We start from the raw sequence: 24058 nt of genomic DNA, 5'->3' as shown, positions 1-24058 counted from the left end.
ATGATTTTCACGAATGGAAATTTTGCCGAATCGGCATGGGTTAAAAGCGTGCTTTCGTATACCGATAACTGCCGCATCATTAACTATGTATTATTGTTCTCGCAGCTACAAAACATACAAGTAAAACGATTACTTTAAATAATCCCAAGATATGGTAAATTGAGTTAATAGAATAACCAAGATCTACCCTAGAATGTTTACCTTTAAAACCGTGTTCATTAACACAAATGCTAAGAATAATTAAGTTCTGAAACCCTTCAATAACATTAACGTCTACTTACCTACTAAGGATCAATAAGTCTTAAATTAAAATCGAAAGAACCAATCATAACCCGGATGTGGAACACAATAGAATGATTCCCACATGCCTCTGACAAAACAAAATAAGGTTTAAACATCTTCTAAACGCTGAAATAACAAACCGATTACGCCATGATCAGTGCAGTAGTTTGGTATAAGTTATAAAATAGCGGCTGGACAATAATATCTCACATACAGGCAACTGTGAGGCATGTTTTTCAAATAAGCTTATTTACTTTTGTTGCTTTGTTGCTGGCTTTGTTTCTTGCCAATCAGCAACTTGGAGTTGACATACTCATTCACGGTACCAATTCAGCCCTTTCTAGCATTTGACGGTTTGGCCCTCAGTTGGTAATACTCCAAGAAGGCGCTTTTGCAACCACAAATAAACCTTCTTGTCTAGCGACAATGGCAATAGAATATTGATACTACCACATTCCAACTGGGTGGGTTATATACTGGCAACGGTCGCTCTCTGTTCAGGCTAGTCAAAAAACTCCGTAAATATCTATAAACAAATAAGTATATATTTTGAGTACACATTAAAAATTACATAGAATCTCTAGTAGTATGCTAAATTAAAATAAAATATTCCAGTATCGTATCTTGCTATAGAAACATGCGTAGTAAAATTTCAATGCTAGAAGATCTTCTGATAAGTCGGTTCGGCTGTATGTTAAATGGATGGAGATGCGATCCTGCCTTTTCAAGTTAAGACCATTACTTCTTCAGTACTTGTCCATATTAATCTCCTCATTTCGGTACCAAATTCTCTCCTTAATTTAAATTAAAATAACTTGAATACTAGTGACATTTCTCCGTGCTACCAAGAGTACCATAAGCTACTATTGTCATTTATATGAATAATAATAACTTTATTAAGCTATTACAATGTATCCATACGCGATACGCCTCTCTCGTTAAAGATCGCTTAAAGTTTGTCGCTTGGGATTTAACGTGAAAACAGTAGTTCGGGTAGTCTCACTCAGCGTTCCAATATTTAATAGTTTTATGATGTATTATCAAAACAAATCTCACCGAGTTACTATGGATTGCGATACGTTTCGGTTACAAGTTTTTCCGACAGAATAGTCTTGATATTTGTAAATAATAAGTATTAAGCTTAATTTGATTTGACTTCATGCTGAAGAAACAATATTGTGTAATGAAATCAGCTCCACAAAATTAATCAAATGTTCGTAATAGTTGTAAAATTTAAAGTATTGATGGAGCATATGGATAGTACGCATTGGTCGATACGACTTACTTAACTCTACGAGTAGTTGGAATAGCCCCTTAGACTAACAACGATTAGGTAGGGGAAAACATACGGTTTGAACAAAAAAAATATCTAAGACTACCGTAATAACCGCTAAAGACCCGATGTTCCCAATTTTCTTTTTTATTATCTGTACGTGCGGTACAATAGATCATATTGTAGAAATCAGCGTAACGTAGCTTTAACAAGCTTCGCTTATTCATTGAAAAGCTTGTTTGATAATAATCAATTATAGATAAGTCCGGTACAAAACCGCAAGCATACGCAAATTTAAAAGGAAAACATTTTTTTTTTCTTTTAAGATTGCTTTAGTGACTAGGAGTGTGACTAGGAGATGTATGGAAATGGTAGTGCAAGATAGAGGGGGAAGAGGTCGACCGAAGAAGACATGTATGGAGTGTGTGAATGACGATATGAGAGAGAGAGGAGTGAGTGTTGAGATGACGGCTGATAGAAGAGAATGGAAGAGAAAAATTAGCTGTGCCGACCCCACTAGTGGGATAAGGTGGAGAAAAAGAAAAAGAAGATTGCTTTAGTAACGAATGCTTAAAATTGATTCTGAAAAATACAAAAATATGAGTAATCCAATGAAATACACTGACAATACACATCATTAGTTAATTGGGTATAATGGCGTACGGCTATAGGTTGCGAGTCCAGTTTAATTGCATTTGTCTACATCTAGTTAGCAAAACAATAATGGAATCGACTGATGTGAATAAATTGATTCAAGGCAGACGGAATAATAATGTGAATGGTGTCTCGATTAATATTGTAAACGGGATATTTCTTTTGTAATATCTTACAAATTGGATCAACAGAAAAACCAAACAGAAACCTTACACAAATGTATTCACGCATATATTTACAGGTGTTTGACTGAAACATAGTACTATGTATAAACGCTTAGAATACAAGTTATTTATTCCATGGTATATAGCACTAATATCTTGTGCAGTAATACTTTCACATAATTGAAATATTAATCTGAAAAATTCATTTGAAAAAGAGTTTAGCAAATATTTTATCAATAACTCTGTTCTTCTTTTGTTTGGTTACGATATGTATTCATATTATTCGTGTACTTCGTTACGTTATTAATTTCAAGTTAAACGTCAACAAATTGAGAAAGTTCATTTCATAAATATTTAGTACCTAGAATCTTATAACTATACAGTTACTCTAGTCTGGAATTTAGTAGTAGACTTAGTCTACAGCGCATTGATTTTTGTGTATGATATTAAAAAATTGAAATCATCGTGTTCTAAAAGAAAACACGTCCAGCGTACTCGCGATGTCAGTATGCCGATATTCAAATATCGCAGATTGATCCTAATATTGACAAGAAAATACGTACTCAAGACGTGTTCACGAATGACTTCCACGGTGTTGAAATAATGTATGATAGTAAAAATTAAGTAGATCCGTCATGATTTACGCGAGTGTGGTGTTCGCTCAGGTGGCTCGCACACATTTAAGCACCCTCCAATCCCTACAATCGCGCTTCTGCAGGTTAGCAGTCGGAGCTCCTTAGTTCGTGAGGAACGTTGACTTACACGACGACCTAGACCTCGAAACCATCCGGAAACACGTGAAATCAGCGTCGGAAAGGTACTTCGATAAGACTATGCGTTATGATAATCGCCTTATAGTGGCCACCGCTGACTACTACCGAATCCTGATCACGCAGGAGCCAGTCGCCAACGACACCCTAGGCACGTCCTTACGGATCCATCAGATCTAATAACCCTTGCATTAGACACCTTCAACTCTAACAATAGGAGAAGGCTTAGGGATCCCCGGTAACCGCACGTGTAACCTAATCTAAACATCAATCCGCTGAGCTTCTCGCCGGATCTTCTCACGCGATTCCGATCCGGTAGTAGATTCATTCGTGAAGCAGCTGCTCTTGAGTTGTTAGGTCTCCTTTGGAGGCGCTCGGGCAGCTGTTAGCAAATTCCGCTCCTCCTGGCTGAGCCTTTATTCGCCCATCTGTCCTGGTAAAACTGGAAAGGCCTCCAAGCCACCAGTAATACATTAATCATAAAAAAAAACATAAATCAAAACAAAACGCACATTTAATGACTAACTTCGTGTGATAAGGTATATTTTAAGCATGCACGTAGAAGCATGATTCTACCTTTTTCTGCCTTGAAGTACATAGTTATGCATTCGCTTTTTAAGCCGTTATAAGTACAAGAAAAGCGTTAAACAAGTCTGATTTCTTAAAATGGGTAGTGGAATTCAGGTTGAGATATCTACGGGCACAGGCCGTATTTCGTTCATTAAAAAATAAATCGGAAAATTATTTAGCTTATTCGTTATACATTTTCAATCATTATTCAAGTATCAAGATGACTAGTCCGTTGTACGAAGCAGTCCGAAGCGGTCGATACAAAAGGACTTAACATATTTTTTCATCATATTTTATTATGAACTTCTGTACAACATCCAGATGTTTGAGTCTGATCAAACAAAGATTTTTCTGACGTACTTACCCACCGTCGGAGTTTGACTATTACATACTTGATTTATGATTCATTTCTGTATACGTTTAAAATTCTGTTGTTTTAGAATTGAACACTTTTATTTCTAAGAATTCGTTTCAGCCGTGTTTTTTCTTTAAATGTTGAGTGAATATTTTTTGCATTGACAACTATTATTTGATCGACTATGTTATTTTATATGCACTAGTATTAGTATTATTACTAGTCTTAGTATTATAAATTTAGTGTAAATACCTACATTTAATTACTGTATTATATTATTCCCCGGAATGCACTTATTCTGTCACATATATATAAAAATCTTGTTTGTTTTTTCTCGAACATTGTCTCGATTTGGCAATCACTATAGCAATTTTGCAACGATAAACGAATGAACTAAATTCATGAATAATGATCCAGTTCGAACTTGGCCACTGTTTAAAAGCGTATCAAAAATCTAAGCTCCACGTCGACAACGCCAATGCTTTTTCTAATAACCTGTTTAACTAATCATAACGTTTATTTTCGTTCGACACTGAACGATCACACGTCCGGGACTCTATTCTGTTTCAAATCTCTAGCCTGTATGTTTTGATTATTTTAATTTTTCCATGAAAACAAAGAAGTATACGTATTCTATATGTGTATATTAATATATACATGTACTAGACCGGTTGATGTAAGCGTGAAGCGTAATTGAAAAACGCCACAATAATCTATGACGTAAACTTCACGCCTGATGTTTTGTTCGAATAACTTTTATGAACATAAAATTGTCGTAATTCAATGTAAAAGGAAATATAAAAAAAGTAATTAAACAATGTCGATATATTAATATAAAATCTTGTGGATTATGAAAATAATGTATTTTTAGACTTTTCGAACGTCACAGAATGTTTTTTTTTTTTTTATAAATAAAACTGCATCTATCTTTCAAGTGTCTCTCTAATGGCAGCCGATGAAAAGTAATACACGCTTTTTACAAATACATTTCTTGCTACGGTTAAAAGCGACTGATGGCATGCATATGACTTAACAGTATTGGCGGCCAAATTTAGACAAAATTAATTTGTAAAATAACTGTGGCTTCGCGATCAGGTAGTCGTTTTTTTTATGACCGACATAGATCGTTTGGTTGAAAAAGAAATACAATCGGTTCGAACAGTAGCAGATCTTTTGATTACTCTCAATGAAGCGTAGCAATATAAATAGAAAACTATTAAGCCTAAAAAAAGCATAAGAAATAGCAAAGAATTCTTCATGGATCCCAAAATTTTAATTGATCTAAATTGTAATACCGTCTCCTGGCGCCAGTTGTAGTTTGTAAATTAACAATTTTTTTTTTTTTACCTTTCGGTTGGCACAAATTTCGAAAATTAATTTCCATTTTTTTATTGTAGTATTGTGGGTGAGGTGTTCTGCAGGGGCGTTGAGCAGCGTAACCGCGGTCACCCGACCGAAATTGTACATGAATTTACAACAACAAAACAATTGTCCGATACATCAGTCCGCGTGAATAGCCACGTCCGAACCAGTGCCCGTCAACCATTGAGAGAACAAAACGTGGCAAACGCACGCACCTCGACTCTTGCCGAATCAATTGAAAAAGTGTCAAATGAAAAATTGCGTCAAATCTTAAATTGACGAACTCATTTAAAATACCGAATCAGCGCGAAATTTTCTAGAACAATTCAAAAATGTTTGAAATAAATTAATGGATGAACCATACGAAAATATAGACGAAAACGTATTAGATTTAATTCATCAAACATTAATAAAATCCTTTTAACTTGAAAGAGAATTTCATAGCTGCGATGCGGACGAGAAATGAAATGATGATAATATGTCGGGAGCTATTAGCTTCACAATGGGGAACGACAAAGGAAACGTCTCCCACGAATGCGATAAAGTTACTTTGAGACGATCCTTGTTTCTATTTAGTGAAATTGTTTGCCTAATACAAGATGTTTTCCTTAAAACAGCAAGCACAAACAAATTTGTTAATTAAAAAAAAATCCTATCGATTAAACGAACGAATCATCACTACATCGAAGAGACGTTAAATAGGAGAATTAAAATATCTTTTGAGAAGATACAAAGAAACAAAGAAGCCCGTATCAAACGGCGCTCTCAGTGAATTAGAAACAAAAACGGATTCGAGAGTCTTTCTGAAGATGACGTCTCTTTCTCTTTCGAGCAGTCATCGAGTTTCCTTTGTAATTAAATATTGAAATTAAGAAATGAACAGCCGCTAATTACAGGAGGTTGTCCCTTGGGGGCTGATTATGTTGCCCCAGCATTCGCAGAAAGGGCTGGCGGAGGCGCTCTTGTTACAATTAATATTTAAGATTTTAATGTTACCGCCGTTTCGGTATTGTGTGTTAAATTAAATTTCTAACTTTGTAGAATTGTCGATTTGGATCAATGTTGTGATTAATTATTTCCCCTGTAGGTACTCGACCTTGATTTACATTTACCGTGACATTTTTACGTTAACCCAAAAAAGCAATAGGAAAAAGTTAAGAGTATACATTATCCTTGCTTTTAATTAAAGTTGGTAGCATAACGATCGATTGTCGTAAAAAAATAATACAAATAGTGATGCTGTACTAACTATAAATTTAGTGTTTGGACATTTCAATTATCCGGCCCACGTGGCGTGCCGACAATGATGTTCGTGCCAACAGCAATAAAAATATAAAAAGACAATAAAAATGTTTTCGACCTGGTTCATATTTTATGTATCTCATTCTATTGCTAATAAGACAATTTAAACCGAAAATTATTAACAGAACAAAAGTACATTTACACACACAAAAAAAAAAGACAAAAGAATAAAACCAGGAATAATAACTTCATCAAGAATTGATCAAATCTCAAATGAAATAAGATCTGTAATAGGTTCGGAATGTCTCTATTAACTGTCATGGTATCAAGAGAGCACCGGGAGCTGTTTAATACTCTATCAGACAAACGTAATTAGTTTTGTAAATAAAATGCCTTTAAAGAAATTGAAACGTACAAGCTACCTGCCTGCTGTGGTGACTTGCTACATTACTTGACACGGTACAGCCGAGCACAGTCGACAACGACTTCTGACTTTCATCATTGTTTTCATTTGTCGACGTTTGTTTGTTGATTTTGTTTTTTGAACGAGATAAAAGATTAAACGGCTAGATATATTTTACACAATGCTAGGATGATTTTCCAAAAACTAGTAGTGCCGCAATAGTCGAAATTCGACTATAATAATTTAAATTATAAGTTTGAACATTATTAACGTTCTATTATCAAAAACTATTGCTTGCAACTATAATCACAGATTTCGCCAAGACTACACTATAGATAAGTAACATTAAAGATAAACAATATTAACCTATTCTCAATTTGACCACAGACTGTATGCAATAACAAAAGTTTTACAATAAACAATGAGTATATATATAGGTATGTGCGTGCATGTGTCAAATACATGGTAGTGTGTGTAATGCTTTTTTTATTGATTTAATGTATTATAAATGCACAATTTAAAAATAATATTAGCATTCTGCTCTCTTTCTCTATATTCTCTATAAGTGTAGGAAATTTCATACTCCTACGTCCGCGCGATTTTCGTAAAAAGGGGTACAAAGTTTTTGCTTCACGTATTAATATATAGATATGTGACAGCAAAGAACTTTAAAATTTCGAAAGTATTTGAATGTCGAATTTTTGTTTAGCGAATACCCATCTCTTTTTTTATTGGTCGTAATTTGTTATTTATAAATTTAAATGATAGATCTTCCTATACAACATATTCACGCAGCGGCTTGACGGTTTCCCTGACGTTACTGACGTCCGCAAGAGATGTTAACCACTGCCTATCAGACGAGTGCGCGTCTACCAATAAATGACAATCAAACAATTATTAATAGTAGGAGCTACCACCCGATATAAAAGAAATATATGCATAATTTAAATTTAACATAATATTATTACATAGAATACCATTTTTCAAAGTCAGTGAGTTCGAGCGATAATCGAGCCAGAAATCCGTTATACTGCTTAACTAACAAGATGATCTTACTTATTCGCTTATTCGTTTCTTGGTATATATTACACTATCTATATATATATAAATGAATTGCTGTTCGTTAGTTTCGCTAAAACTCCAGAACTGCTGGACCGATTTGGCTAATTTTGGTCTTGAATTATTTGTGGAAGTTCAGAAAAGGTTTAAAAGGTATATAAATATGAAAATGCTGGGAATTAAATAAGAATAACAATTTTGTTTTTCCTTTGATGTCCCCCCCCCCCCCGTCGAACAGATTCCTTTTGTTTGTTTTAAGTTATCGTAAAAGAAAGGTCACCTGTTTTAGCGTATCGTTCAAACTGCATTGGCGTTTAAATATACGCCAGAAGCTTGTAAGGAAATAAAAAGTTTAAAAACTTAAAAAAAACACGCATTAAGAGGGTGCCAAATTTTATTATGATGAAACCGGTCAGGATATTATTAAACAATATTTACAATTGGAATATTGGTACTGTAATTTTACATGTTTTGGTTTTGGCGGGCTTTCTGTCTCTCTACCACAGACTATATCAAATGTGTCTAGAGGGTGCTCCCAGTGTCTTTAGTGCTTTTACAATCCCCCGCTTGATAGTATTAATGGCAATATTAGGCTAATGTAAAAAAAAATTGGTGTCATCGATACGTGTACATATTTTCACGTTTATCAAAAATTACGTTGATAGATTCCGTGACATAGATAGGTAGAAACAAGTACACGTTAAAGTAATAAAAGCGCGTTAATTAGAATAAAACAGATGCCACTAGTCGTCCGTACATTATTCTAATATTTTTAATAAAGTATCATAGGTTTTTATTAGGTATATATGTAACACAATCGTACCTTAAAGTCTCGGCATTATTGTTTTGAATTATGGTATACGTCAATTATCGTATTTTGTAATAAAACTATTTTAATATATAATAAAAAAAACTATTTTAATATGTAATAAAAAAAACACTGTAAAATCCGATATACCTACCTTGTTTGCGACCATAAATATTGTCCATGCCCAAGGGATACGTAGCATTAGCTGAATGTTCTTGTCTGAAAGAAATATAAGAAATATAAAGTTGAATTATTCGGCGAACTTTTCCACCCCAAGCATTCTTTATTTAATTTTTATTTTTACGACACAGTAAGACGCGGCTTTGCTTTAACTTTTTATTGTTACTGTCTTAGTGCCCTCTAATTTTTGGCTTCAATTACATTTTTTGCTTTGCTCTTTTATTAAAACATTACTTTTAACGATGAAAGTCTTGCCCCAAACATTACGTAATTAAAGACGTATATTGTTAAAATTTCGTAGAACGAATTAGAAGAATACGAATGTAAAGAATAACACGGATCTCTCTTCTTTCTCAGGTACTTCTCAAGGTGAATAGATCTATATCTATACCGAGGAAAGAATCCATCTCACACGGACCGGAACTCGATTACAAAAAAAAAAAAATAGACCAACGCTTTTTAACCGAAATCATTTATCATGTTTGCACAGATCCCAAGACAAACTGCTACCAAGTTTCAGTTTGCCGTAGATAAGATTACGTGCATTTGTTTTACCTTGTCTACCGATTCTCGGGCCATTTTTTTAAAACAGTGCTCCATTGTTAGTCTCTAGTTCCAGACACGGAGTTTCCGAGAGTATGGAACGTTAGAGGAAGCGTTGATACCAAATTACGATCTTGTAGTAGCTTCTGGTAGTACTTTTGTGGGTAACCTTAGTTCATGCGTTCATAGTACAGCTTAGAGCGAAACTAGACAACGAAGAATCCGAACTATATTGCTTATTAATAATTCGGGTCATTCTAGCTTGCGATACATTTAAAAACACCATTGATCGAAATAAAATATGTCTACGTAAAAAAACAACCAACAAAATTACGAATTAAAATAAATTTGACAATTTAGTGAGTTTTGCTTATTTTTATCACGAAGAACAAAAAGCGGGTATACCTCCCAACTGTTAGTGGATAGTGTACAGTAGTAGTAGTAGCAATAGTACTAATAGTAGACAGTAGTGACAGTGGTCTGGTGATTCTGAAGTCGTGGCCTAACTGATAAGGCGTCCGTTGCATTCGTATCTAGCGATGCAACGGTGCTCGAATCCCGCAGGCGGGTACCAATTTTTCTGATGAAATACGTACTTGACAAATGTTCGCGATTGACTTCCACGGTGAAAAAATAACATCGTGTAATATAAATCAAAGCCGCAAAATTATAATTTGCGTAATTACTAGTGGTAGAACCTCTTGTGAGTCCGCACGGGTAGGTACCACCACCCTGCCTATTTCTGCCGTGAAGCAGTAATGCGTTTCGGTTTGAAGGGTGGAGCAGCCGTTGTAACGTTACTGAGACCTTAGAACTTATATCTCAAGATGGGTGGTGCATTTACGTTGTAGATGTCTATGGGCCCCAGTAACCACTTAACACCAGGTGGGCTGTGAGCTCGTCCACCCATCCAAGCAATCAAAAAAAAATGGCTACCTTCGCTCATAGCTTCGTCACTGCGCGTTTTAGATTCATTTTGAATGTCAAACAAACGATAATGATACAAATCCAGGGACAGACACGCATTTTTCCCAAATAATAAATTCTATTCTTTTAATTTTTTTAAATTTATCTAAATAAATATTAAAGAAGATTTAAAAACTCTAAGCAGTTGGTATTAAGGAGATCAACGATGTGTTTCGATTCTCGAAAATAAAATATGGATCACACTATTTTAAAATTTAAAACCAGAATGCGTAGTACGTAAAACAATAAATAGTTTCAAACGATAAATATACATTTATGATTAAGCTTACAATAAGCTGTCAGCGTGTTACTTTTGGTCTTTACAATTGTTAAAACTGAACAGAGAGGATGTTTACACCATGTGAAAACTATGATTTAGTGTAAGTAATTATAAGTGAGTGCGAACACGTCCACTAAGAGTTTAGAATAGGTATATAAATATAATAACAAAGACTCGACTGTCTATTCATAGACTGTCGGTAGCTGTTTGTATACTTAATAGTTCACGTGGCGTCCGAGATGATTTTTATGAAGTAGAAAAATGTACGGCCTTTTTTTGTACAGTCATCAAGCTTGTTATTTTAATGGTTACGTAATTTGTAACTCTAGCATACTAATGAGTAAAATTTATGTGTATTTAATGGAAATAGTACGTGATTTAGCACTTTTAAAATTAGGTGTAGAATTTGGGAATATAAATTAAGTTTATATTTATTTATTAAAACTACTTTACATTTTCGAAAAGTAATATTGAGTAAATACAATATGCTAATATGTTGAATATGTTCGTGTGCCACTTATCATTCTTTGATAGTTTTGTACCTAAAATCTTTTCGTGTCAAATTCTAAAAACAACCGAAGAGATAGAATACAAAATAACCAAAAAAAAATCACTCTTTTGTAATATATTACATATCTATTGAAAATTTTATCTCACAGTACGTACAGTGCATAGAATCGATCCGGATTTCCATCATATTTGTAAAACTATCTATCAACTGTATATCTGTCGGTTATATCTGGGGACTCCTTTGTGGGTGCTATTTGATCAGTGACACGAGCTGTGAGTGATGAATATTGCCAGGCAAATATACAGAAAGCAAAACTATACGCGGTTTTAGTTTCACTAGGGTTGGTCTGTGTGCAGAATGGGTAGGCAGACAGGAAAATTGGGTAGAAAGTTTTAACTTATCATAATACAGAGACAATTATTGTTTGTAGTACATTTAATACTGAAATTTTTATTTATTGCTTAGATGGTTGGACGAGCTCACAGCCTACCTTTTTTTTTATTGCTTAGATGGGTGGACGAGCTCACAGCCCACCTGATGTTAAGTGGTTACTGGAGCCCATAGACATCTACAACGTAGACGCGCCACCCACCTTGAGATACAAGTTCTAAAGTCTCAGTATAGTTACAGCGGCTGCCCCACCCTTCAAACCGAAACGCATTACTACTTCACGGCAGAAATGAGCAGGGCGGTGGTACCTATCCGCGCGGACTCACAAGTGGTCCTACCACCAGTAATTACGCAAATTATAATTTTGCGGGTTTGATTTTTATTACACGATGTTATTCCTTCACCGTGGAAGTGAATCGTGAATATTTGTCGAGTACATATTTCATTAGAAAAATTGGTACCCGCCTGCGGGATTCGAACACCGGTGCATCGCTTCAACACGAATGCACCGGACGTCTTATCCTTTAAGCCACGACGACTTTAAACCTTACCTGATGTTAAGTGGTTATTGGTCCCCATAGACATCTACAACGTAAATGCCGCCAAACACCTTGAGATATGAGTTCTAAGGTCTCAGTATAGTTACAACGGCTGCCCAACCCTTCAAATCGAAACGCATTACTGCTTCACGGCAGAAATAGGCAGGGTGGTGGTACCTACCCATGTGGACTTACAAGAGGTCCTACCACCGGTATATATGGTAAATAGGGCGTTACGTGTGTATACGAATTTGTATGTCAGCCTATTTTTATTAAATTACTAGGTGACTCAGCAAACTTCGTAGTGCCTCAATCGATAAATAAATTGTATAAAATAAACTTAAAACAAACAAAAGGAACCGGTCCGACGGGGGACCCATCAAAGGAAAAACAAAATTGTCATTTTTATTTAATTCCGAGCATTTTCATATTTATCTACCTTTTAAAACTTTTCTGGACTTCCACAAATAATTCAGGACCAAAATTAGCCAATACGGTCCAGCCGTTCTCGAGTTTTAGCGAGACTAACGAACAGCAATTCATTTTTATATATAGAGATTATCGTTTTAACATTCAATGGTAATTTATCATTTTCTATTATTAAATATTAAATGTCCCTTGTTTGGGCGATAGTCTGAATCGTAAGTGTAGTAAATCACTCGAAAATCGTATGGTAATAAATCGAACGCATTTTAATGGCTGTTTATCGGAGTGAGCTTTGCGGTATTCAGATTACGCGTATGATGTAAGTGGCCGAGGGCGCGCCACGTGCTCCTTATCTATCTCTCTACACTTTCAATATTCGATTTCGTCGCCAATGTTTTTTTTGTTTTGTGCGTCCGCGCGACTCTGAAAGGTGCGTTAATGTTTACTTATCAAAAAAAATAATGTAAGATTTATAATTTATTTTTTAAACTGCCCCTTAGCTAATTCTGAATGGAATTATTCACTTTAATACTTAAAATAGGAAATATACGCGTGATTATTTCGCGGTAGAAATAGGCAAAACGGTGGTACCCGCCCAAGCTGAGTGGCAATTCGCCTTCCACTAATAGTGATATACAATAGCCTTTTACAAAAGAGAGGAGAAGAGAGTGATTTTTCTCGTGGCAGTACCTATTTTCCTACGCCTACTACTCAGTAACCAGTACGATAATGTTATTAAGATACCTAGAACTATAAAGACTATCTTCCAACCTAACATACAAAGTATGTAAATTATTATAGAAAAAAATCTTCTTAATCGAAATAAAAATATTACAAAATGAACTAAAAATTGAATTTCAAAAAGAAAGTCATAAGCTTTCATTTCATTTCTACTATCAAAATTCAGCTTCCATCTGCAATACTAATACCCTTTGGTATTACGAGTCAAACACGAAAAAAAAATCGTCACGCCACACAATCGCACCCCCGAAACGTAACCGAAAACGAGTCTCACCGCAATCCAAGCTAATGGAGTGTCTCATAATGACGGTTGCTGACATAAAAATAAATAGGCGAGACTCAGTTTCTGCGTAAGCCGATACTATGATAACAGCATCGCCCCCCTCCCGATAATTGCCAAACTTACACGTACCTAGTCGCAATGTATTATGGATTAGTTGATACCGAATGTAATTGAGGCTGCTACACTAATGCCGTGTTTCGGGAAACTCAAATGATATAATTCCTAATACTTTTCTAGTTTATTATTGCCTGATTAATAACAACATCGATACATAGTGATAGTCGAGTTAATTCGTTAAAGTGACTTCATGTACGTTTTGAAAATCCGTAGGCACTGCAACATGAACTGTCGCTGCTTCTTTCCGGTCTTGTACCGGTCTTTCCTTAGTCGAATATCGTACGAACCTGTTTCGCCGCTAAGTAAGTGGTTTCATAATTAAAGTTACACCAAGGGCAAGGGTGAAGTTACATTCTGAACGCGGGCAAGGGCTTAAGGGCAAAGATTTAGGTGACAAAGTTTATTGCGTCCGAGAAATACTGTTGTCTATTACATGAACATAAATCACGGATGGGAAAACAATAAGCGTGAAATTGTGGAAACTGTGGACGACGTCTTACGGTATTAAATCTTGGGGGAGTGAAATAAATAAAAATAAATCTGTGCCAACCCTCACGCTAGAACGTTAGTGATTTATTTGATAAGTGTCGTAAAGCAAGGACTTTGTACGTTTCCTTTAATTATTTTTCGCTGATAAAACATTATTAAATTTATTTCGAGACATCTAGTTTAATAGAGGAATAGAGATATAGAAACAAGCTTGAGAATTCGATGTGGGCGGATAACCATGCAAGATTAGGAATATTTTTATTAAATTAGTTTCAAAAATACTTCATATCCATCAGCCCGTTAAGCTCAGAATATTTGTTTCTGTATTACAATCTTTACGACGGTAAAAAATAATTTGCATATCAAATTATGAATGTGGTTTTTGTAGATATTTCTAGATATAAGAAAATAGCGTTCGTTATTCCACGGATCCAGGCTTAGGTTTTTCTTGATAATAAATGTACGAGGCAAGAGCGACTATATCCACGAATTCCATACCTTCAAATACAAAAACATCTTGCACGGAGATAGTGACTCTGACCTTTAATCGAATCAAATGGTGTATATGTAGCTACATATCAAGGTTATTAAATACTTCAGTAACGAAACGGTTAAGCAATAAGTAACGATAAGTAAAGATAAAAACAAAATAAATATTGTCAATTATTTGAAATAATTTAATAATAATAACAATAATTTCCGGCACCCATAAGACCGGGCGTTTTTTTTTTCGTTTTTTTTTTTCGAGACGACCGAGCCTATCGATGCCTTCTTTTTTTTATTTTTTTATTGCTTAGATGGGTGGACGAGCTCACAGCCCACCTGATGTTAAGTGGTTACTGGAGCCCATAGACATCCACAACGTAAATGCGCCATCCACCTTGAGATACAAGTTCTAAGGTCTCAAGTATAGTAACGACGGCTGCCCCACCCTTCAAACCGAAACGCATTACTGCTTCACGGCAGAAATAGGCAGGATGGTGGTACCCACCCGCGCGGACTCACAAGAGGTCCTACTACCAGTAAAAAAGCATAGCCTAGCATTGTTTTAAGTGATTACCGTGATGATACGCCGCCTTGAGATATGAGGTCGAAATTTAAATTATTTAACCACTATACTACCCTTAATTAAGACGCAGTACTGCTTTGTGCTAGTAATACGTAGGACGGTGACCCAACCCATGGTTGTTGAGTGCGGAACGTTTATTTATATTTCGTTATAATAACTGTTGTATCTTTCAATGTTTTGCGGTAGGCAGCGGCTTGGTTCTGCCCCTGGCATTGCTGAAGTCCATGGGCAACGGTAACCACTCACCATCAGGTGGGCCGTATGCTCGTCTGCCTACAAGGGCAATAAAAAAAAAATAAAAAATAAAATAAAAAAACTACTGTCCCGAAGAAACAGTCCGAATGATAGTATCACCGCATCACTAATAAAGCTAATTCAAACGTCCACTGTTAGTGTAAGTGCAATGTCATAAACCGCAGTAACGTGCTACTATGTCCGCAGCTCCAGACCGGGTCGACCACCGAAGCGCGCGACCGGAGTGGGACTCTCTCTGGCAGCGACACAGTTCCCTGGGCATCCCTTCAAGAAACACCGTCTCGAAAACGGCGACTATTCACCTTACGAAAACGGACACATGAGCGGTGAGCTATTAGAAATTATGTATAGAAATATTGTTTTACACGCACACCAAAATATATTTTAGCGATGGTAATTGAAATATGCATATTAACAGAAATGCTTTGCGGCTGGGAAGTATTTTTTTGGGAGTGAAATTTTCTACTATCGAGGCATCAATGAAGGTTTTGGCCTGTTTAGACCTCATTTCAACGGAAAATAAAGTAGGATGTTCAAATTTTTATAGCTGTATTAAAGCCGAGATCGAAATCTAGTTGTCATTGCTTAGTTTCTATTCACTTTTTTTTTATTTTCTAGTACGCCCTACTATCGAATTTGAATTCGAATTCTGAACATAATTGAAGACTGAAAGATAAATAATTAGATTCATTTTATGTGTTACTAGTTTTTCAATTTTCTTGCGTAAAATTTTGAAATGAAAAAACAATACTAAAATACGTTGCCTTGCAAAAAAACTCGGTTGTCAAACAGAGAATAATATAGAGTATGTTACATATGTATTTACCTATTTATATTTATAGAAACAATTAATTTTGGCGTGCGTATCTATTTTTAAATTAGAAGTATGGAATATTAATTTTTTAAAGAATAGGTACTACATCTCTATGTGTCATGATGGGTGACGGCATCAATGCCGCAATGTGAGCGTCTAAGAGCTCCGATAAACACTTGATACACGCCTCGCGTGCGTCTAGTATCAGACAAAGAAGAACAAAAGAGTGTAATCAATTATGCCGTATATCATATTAAAGTGATTCAAAAGAGTGTTATTTGGGCGAATATAAAAAAAAAATCAACCGGGTCCGCCTTAAATATCACATTAAAAACTTCCGCACTCATTTATGCGGCCCATAATGAACGTACAAATTTGATGCTGAATAATTAATCGCAACGTAATCTGGCTTTGTAATATAAATCAAAACAAACGGCACCATGACATGTGATAACATCAAAATCGGGTTTGTGTAAGCTCCGGATAGGCGCCGGATATGAAGCCCCGTCTTCTCGGGAGGTATACCTCCTCATTCCGTATACAAATTACACAAATACAAAATTATCCCAACACAAACGGAGAAAAGGGAATAAAGTGATTAAATAGAGCTCAGCGCAAGACGGCTAGCAATCAATCATTTTTGTCGCTTACGGCTTTGTTGATTTAGGTGTCATCCATCTCGTTCTCCCTCTACTTTTTTGGATTCTTCGTCTCTCTTGTGCTTGAAGTGTCATACCAGACAAGGGAGCAATTACATTCGTGATCTTGCATAAGCAACACTTGGTTATCACACTACCGCGTTTGACTTTAAGTGTGGTTTATACGATTTTTTTTTACCGAATTTGCAATGCAATTTATTGTGGAACGTTGTTCTCAATTGAGACTGTTTTCAAATTATTTTTGTTTTCCTTTAATATTTTTTCTTTGAAAGGAATTATAATAAGAATCATGAATTCATAGCCGCTGTCATTTCACGACTGGTTTGTGACGCATCCATCTCAGCTAGTTGGTTTTAATTATTTTACAATTAGTTGAAGATTGATGATTCTCGTAGGGATTTCAAATGAGATTTGAAGATTAAGATGAGTTTTAACAGTGTCTTTTATTGAACATGGATATTATTTTTTATTTTAATGGTTCTACTGCAAAAATCAGTTAATGAAGATGGGAGATGGAGATGCTTTAAATACAGTTTTACTTTAATTAATTCATTTCATTCTACATTATAGATATATGTTATTGAGAATGGTACTATGCTTGTATGTGATTAAATTTATTTTTGAAACTACTCATAAACGATTACATTTCCCAGACTATCATTAAATCCATACAATACATACTACATACATTTGTTGAAACTCTTATGAGCTTCTTTAAAGGTTGAAAATAACTGTAATAAATATGAATACAATCAGATTAATGGTTTGGCAACGCGTAAAGAACAAACGTGCATTTTGTTCATGAAGATAGACAGAAGACAGACATAAATATAGATGTGTTCAACAGGAGAACCTTACACGATAATTGTCTATCTTGCTTCATCACTACGCTACGGCGACCTTCAAGTACCTCTACATTTTCATCGTCCTTCTGTTGTAGGTAGAACTGTTAGTTAAAAGTGGATAAGTGCATTTGTAAGAAAAAGTAATTCAGTAAAACGACTACATCACATCACTTTAATTTTCTGCTATAAAAAATTAACATTTTGTTCAACAAATTGTTTGTTGTTGTTGTTGGTTGTGGTTTAGTTTTTTAAAAAACAAAAAAACATTCCTTGCTTTTCTTTCCCTACCTATGCTGATAGCTGAGAGGCTATGTCAGCTTCGACGGGGCTCAAACCAGAGTGTTGCTAACACTGGCCCTAGCAAGAGCAGTGCTTCGCAGAATCTACCACCGGATCGGAAACGCGACCCACTGAGAAGATCTGACGAGAAACTCAGTGGCCTGTGTCTATGGGAGTTCCTTGCATTGAACATTTTCACTAATGCGCTTAAAAAAACAATACGCTCGCTGTCGGTTTTGAGTCGTTGATAGCACCACTAAATGCAACATTATCATCATCTAACCTTGTTACTGTCTTCTTGTCCTCCTTACTATATTCTTCTCGTGATGACTGGTGATAGAGCATGCTGTCAATTCGAACAGTTGACGAGAACCGATAGAACTGCTCTGTGCATTTCTAGCACAAAGCAATCGGCGAGTTATTGCATTGAATTTGTATTTTCTATTTAATAGCTTAAGTCAGGAAGAGGCATCTTAAAAACTACGTCGACTATGAGTTCGTTAACGCCCCATTACAAAAAGTATATCATATTCAAATATCTACATGCTTCTCATTGAATCAAGCTAATGAAATATTTGTAATTTCAAGGTATTCATCGATTAGATCCATTATGATTATTAAATATCCGAACTAATAATGTTTTTTTTTAAATAAATAAATGTGTTTTTTTCATAAATAAATGTAAAACCTTTACTTGTGCTCGTTTTTAGCTATTTTTTTAGCTATTTTGATTAATCAGCTAAAAAGCACGCAGAAAATTAACTGTATACTTTTGGCTTCATTTGAAATAAACGAAAGAACGAATGTTCACATATATGTATATATATAGGTGAAAAGACTCAATTTTATAATAATTTAAGCCATTCTAATTAAATTCGTGCGCGTATCAAGTTTCTGCGTTCGGTATATGTACGGTCTCTGGCGTTAAGCCAATATTATTTTGACGAGTCGTTGACAGTGGTTTACTGTTGATGATACAGCACACGTACATGCGAACCCTGAGAAGGTGCACTCACACAGGTACATACCGCATTCGTACACATCACACATCGATGTTTGGGGTGTCACCATTTGAATGAGTGAGTGAGGTGGCGGGTGGCCTATTTTCACCCTGTGAAATAATAGGATACGAAAACAGAATATAATCCTCCTGCGACGGTTGAACGGAATGGAAATAGGAATATGAAATGCGTTAAAGGGCTGTGCCCACGTGCTCGGTGAAAGGGTTACGCAATCGTGTTTATCTTAAGGCGGTAAATCTAAAATCGATGTTAATCTGGCATTACGATAAAAGATTTCTGATGCGTTAAGTTGTAGGTAGGCAGCATCAGAAATCCTCGGGCGGTTTGATGTTCACGTTCGTCACCTTGAAGTAATTTTATGTTCTACTCTTAGTAAATTATGATTTATCTATGACAAATCTATCGCAGTGCTTACCGCTACTTCTTCACGTTGTAAAAAAGATTCATAGTTCGAGTCAGTCTAACTTGTAACAAAATTTGAAATTCATATCGACAAAGTAACAGAAAAAAGTATACTATATATTTTCATATTATCTATTCTACACAGATCCCACATCTACATAGTTAAATGAAAAAAACCCACTTATACTTAGCTTTTATATATGGCCATATAGCCCACGACGGCGACGTCTTGAAAAGTAGAATTCAAATTATTTAAAATTACTTTTTTTTTTTCGTTTAGTCCTTTTTTTTTACACAACCCTACGGTGTTCGCCTTTTATAATGAAAATGACGTGTTGATAATAATTAAAGGTTTCGTTCTGTGCCGTGACTGGGATTGTGTTACGGGGGGTTAATGTAAAGCATTACGACATTACTCGCTGGGGTACAAAGCTTAACATTCTGATTGAATTCTGCAACTGAAATTAAGTAAGGATTTGCCTGTTTATGTTAAGGGGATCTCGGATCAACGTTTTGCGATTCGGTTGTCTGTTCACGCCCTGTCTTGTTTATAAACATGTTGTTTTGTATTTAGTTTTAATACTTGAAATGTAAAACCTTTCTCATCTATTTTTACAATAATTCAGTAGCATTCCTTATAATTCCAAGTACGTGATATTCTTACCAGCTAGTTCGATATCTTACGACATCTTATAGAGCGGTGTTTTCATTTGTTATTGCATATTTACAAACACGAAAGTAATGTCAGCGTGGTCCATAAGATAAGACGTCCGGTACGCTCTTATCGAACGATTATGCCGGTGTTCAAATCCCGCAGGCTGGTAGCCAAATTTTCCATCGTAGAACAAACATATTTATGAATGATAATTACTAATGATAAAGCGTTTGTAAGCTCGCACAAAAAGGTACCACCACCATTTCTGCCACGAAGTAGCAATGCGTTCCGGCTTAAAGAATGGGACAGCCCTTATACCATCTACCTTAGACTTAGACCTCGTCTCTTAAGGTGTATGGCAGCATTTACGTTGCGTTGTTATTCATTAACACTAGGGGAGCCGTGAAATTATTTAAAAAAAAAAAAAAAAAAAATAAAAAAAAAATCTTGAACGTCACTAGACGCATTTTCGTAGGTATGATTGACTGATTTTTGTTCTTCAAATTCTAATGAATTATGTCAATCATAATTTTAATTCTAGCAATAAAATAAAAAAAAACTTGCAAGTCAACCAATTATCAAAGAATATTATTCCTGGTTACGTTAAACGATCTAACCTTTTCTATCGCAAACAAGGAAGGCAAAAAAACGTTTCTCGTATTCATTGTAATCAGGAAAAAACATCTTCCACATTCTGCTCCAACAAAAACTTACGGCAAACGGATCCCGCGTCGGCAATCATAGCAATTTCTTGCTACTCAACAAAGCGTTTACAATTTAAATGTTTAAAACATCAACTTGCAATTGCGGGCAATCAAACAAATTGCCGTTGCACCTTGTAAGGAAATCGTAATAATAACTGCGATGCCAGCAATTAAAAGCCGAAGCGAAGCGAGACGAAAGTGTGATTTTAAATCAGAGTGTCAAACGCTGTAATTTTATCATTCTTAAGGTACCTAATGTTCTATTAGAAAACTCAAAGTAAAATGAAGATTTTCCTTACTTACTTCCTGGACTGAATGAACCGACTTTAATACCACCGTGCATGTCGAAACCTGTGTGCCCAATTTTGTATGCAGTTGGTACAGCGCCTCTAGCGGCAAACTTAGGCAAATGATCCCATTCCATACAAATATGAGTATAACTTTTACGCTATCGAGAACGTTAAAAAACTCACACTAAGCACACTGAAGTTGAGACATCAGTTACGTTACGCTCAGGCTGGAGAGAAAATTAAGGGATGTGATTATCAAAAACAAAACAATATAGATGATTTAAATGTGTTGTTTAAATGATATATGATATTTTCTTTGGTTTTCGCCGTGGCTTTGGTCGTTGTTGACCATGAAAACTGTAAAATATGCGAAACGTCGGATTTAATATAATCACAATAAAAAACGCGCTGTCCAACCGTAAAAGTTGTAATTATGATTGGTATACGATTCAAAATATTTTGTAAATCTCTGTTATATGAGTCGTCTATTATCAAAGGTGGCAATCTGCGCATTTGGACAAAAAAATGTTATTGCTATGTCAATACAGATTGATTTGAATATAATCGTCTCCTTCAAAGAATACGGTTCAAAACCTGCATTAAATAAAGGTTAATAGTTAACCTGTTATTTATCTAAGATGTCGTTCCGAAGAGTTTTGTGATTGCCAATGGAATACAAAGTCAATAATTCGTTTTTCTGATTTACCAATATTGTTCAAAAGTCAGATTGCCGGCTTTGATAATAGACGATTCATATACTGTACCGTGCAGATGCCGTGCAGATGCCTGGTCTTTCCAATCTTTCTGTATGGGGCTGAGACGTGGACGCTGAGGATGCAAGACCGTCGTAAGATTGACGCACTGGAAATGTGGTGTTGGAGACGTCTCCTCAGAATTCCATGGACCGCGCACCGTACCAACATTTCGATACTGAAAGAGCTCAAGGAGAGGATCAAGGAGAAACTATTGTGAACAGTCCAAATACGAATCCTCAAGTTCTTCGGGCACATCACTCGTAATGAGGACTCCATTGAGCGGTTGGTGGTGCAAGGGAAAGTCGAGGGCAAAAGATCTCGCGGACGATCTCCAACACGATGGACCGACCTCATAAAATCTGTGACTAACTCCAACATAAATGATTGCTCTCACTCTGCGAAACATCGTGCCACCTGGCGTCGCATCGCGAGAGCATCGGTATCGCAGGATCCGACTGATGCATGACCACGACCACTCTGTCAAGAGTGTACGAATAGAAAGGAAGTTATATACTGTATATACATATATTTGGAAAAACCAAACCAAACAGATATCTTATAGTGACGTGACAAAGTCGTCGACAAAACGTTGTTTTTATTTTCTTAGCATTAAGCTTTCAATAACTTGTGTGTAGTGATATTTACAATATGCGGCTTACAAATATGGAGTTTATGCATCAGAAGTCATCATTGCGGTAAGATTGTATCGACACATACCTAACACACACACACGTCTAAAACAAACTAACGTGATTAATTTATAGTAGGAATATGAGTAGTGAAGTATTTACAGTTACAAATAGTAGTAGTGGTAGTTATTTTTTTCGCAAGAGACACTGAAAAATCACGACCTACCTGATAGTACGTGGTTGCTGGAGCCAAAAGATAAAACAATATGAAGTACTACAATTCAATTATATCGTGTAGTCTGACCCACCTTCAAATCAGAGTACATAACTGCTTTGGGACCGAAATAGGCAAGAACATCATACATACCTCCATGTGATTCCTAAATGCAAAATCATCTAGACATCTGAAATAATTAACAGATGGCATATAAAAATAAAATGGATTATTCAAACTTATATAAAATAGGTCGTGCGGTCAAGTTACTCCACCTGCACTCGTATACATGTCTGACTCATTGTCACCTGATAAAATCAATTACCAACTTTCCTCTACCAATTAACAATCGATACATTGAAGAAACGTTTAATTAATTGAATTTATTAGCACGAGACAATAATAAACTCTATTAATAAGTAAATTGTTTAATTATACGTAAGCTTTCAATTAACTTTAAAGTTTTTATAAAATTTCGAACAACTTAAAAATGTAACGACTTCTTTTAAGGAGAAGAAAACCTTAATCAAATTGACAAAAGAATCAAATTAAATACACAAATCAAGTCAATTATATTATTCGAGTAACTTGAATTATTCGTAAGACTTTTTCATTCTGCCTACAGAAATAAACAAAGAAGCATTTACATTCCATTGCCATAGTAGATTATAAAGACAGTGTTTAAGGCGCCGAAACGGGAATGGGTAAAAAACAATATTAATTTACATAGTAGTCTAAATGGTATAAATGTATAGTTGATATAGACATATATTACTCGTAATCGTAAACTCGTAATGAAATACGAGGGTATTTGACAAACGTCTTTTCACGCTCCAGAGAGGTCGTTGACTCTGCACGCCAGCTGATTTTTATTGCGAAATAATACGTTAAGTACGTGATTTAATCTTTAACAATTATGAACTCTATTTCTACTTCACTAGGTCTTTGTTCTTGAGACCGACACTAATAAACGTTATAGGTATATATAGTAATTATCCGTCTACCCTATACTACTTCTGAGTAAAAGGTCGACAAATTACTACACTCTGCTTTTCTAGA

The 24058-nt window shown here is 35.4% G+C and overlaps 1 protein-coding gene and 1 long non-coding RNA gene across 13 annotated transcripts in view; one reads left to right on the top strand and one right to left on the bottom strand.

Moving 5' to 3' along the window:
• Positions 1 to 24058, bottom strand: part of LOC149501776 (uncharacterized) — a 423933-nt gene that overhangs the window by 212573 nt on the left and 187302 nt on the right. The window lies entirely within an intron of this gene.
• dac (dachshund family transcription factor) overlaps positions 1 to 24058 on the top strand; it is a 174941-nt gene that overhangs the window by 58205 nt on the left and 92678 nt on the right. For 4 of the 12 annotated variants that reach the window (XM_028178632.2, XM_089731880.1, XM_089731882.1 and 1 more), the window contains 2 exons: positions 9480 to 9491; positions 15918 to 16057. In XM_028178632.2, the coding sequence (XP_028034433.2) occupies positions 9480 to 9491; positions 15918 to 16057 (152 nt within the window). The remainder of the gene's footprint in view (positions 1 to 9479; positions 9492 to 15917; positions 16058 to 24058) is intronic. The other 8 variants (XM_028178631.2, XM_028178638.2, XM_089731884.1 and 5 more) reach the window with 3 other exon arrangements.

This window comes from Bombyx mandarina, chromosome 12 (genome assembly GCF_030267445.1).
Source record: "Bombyx mandarina strain Sakado chromosome 12, ASM3026744v2".
NCBI classification, from domain to species: domain Eukaryota; kingdom Metazoa; phylum Arthropoda; class Insecta; order Lepidoptera; family Bombycidae; genus Bombyx; species Bombyx mandarina.
This window is presented reverse-complemented; position numbering and strand designations above follow the sequence as displayed.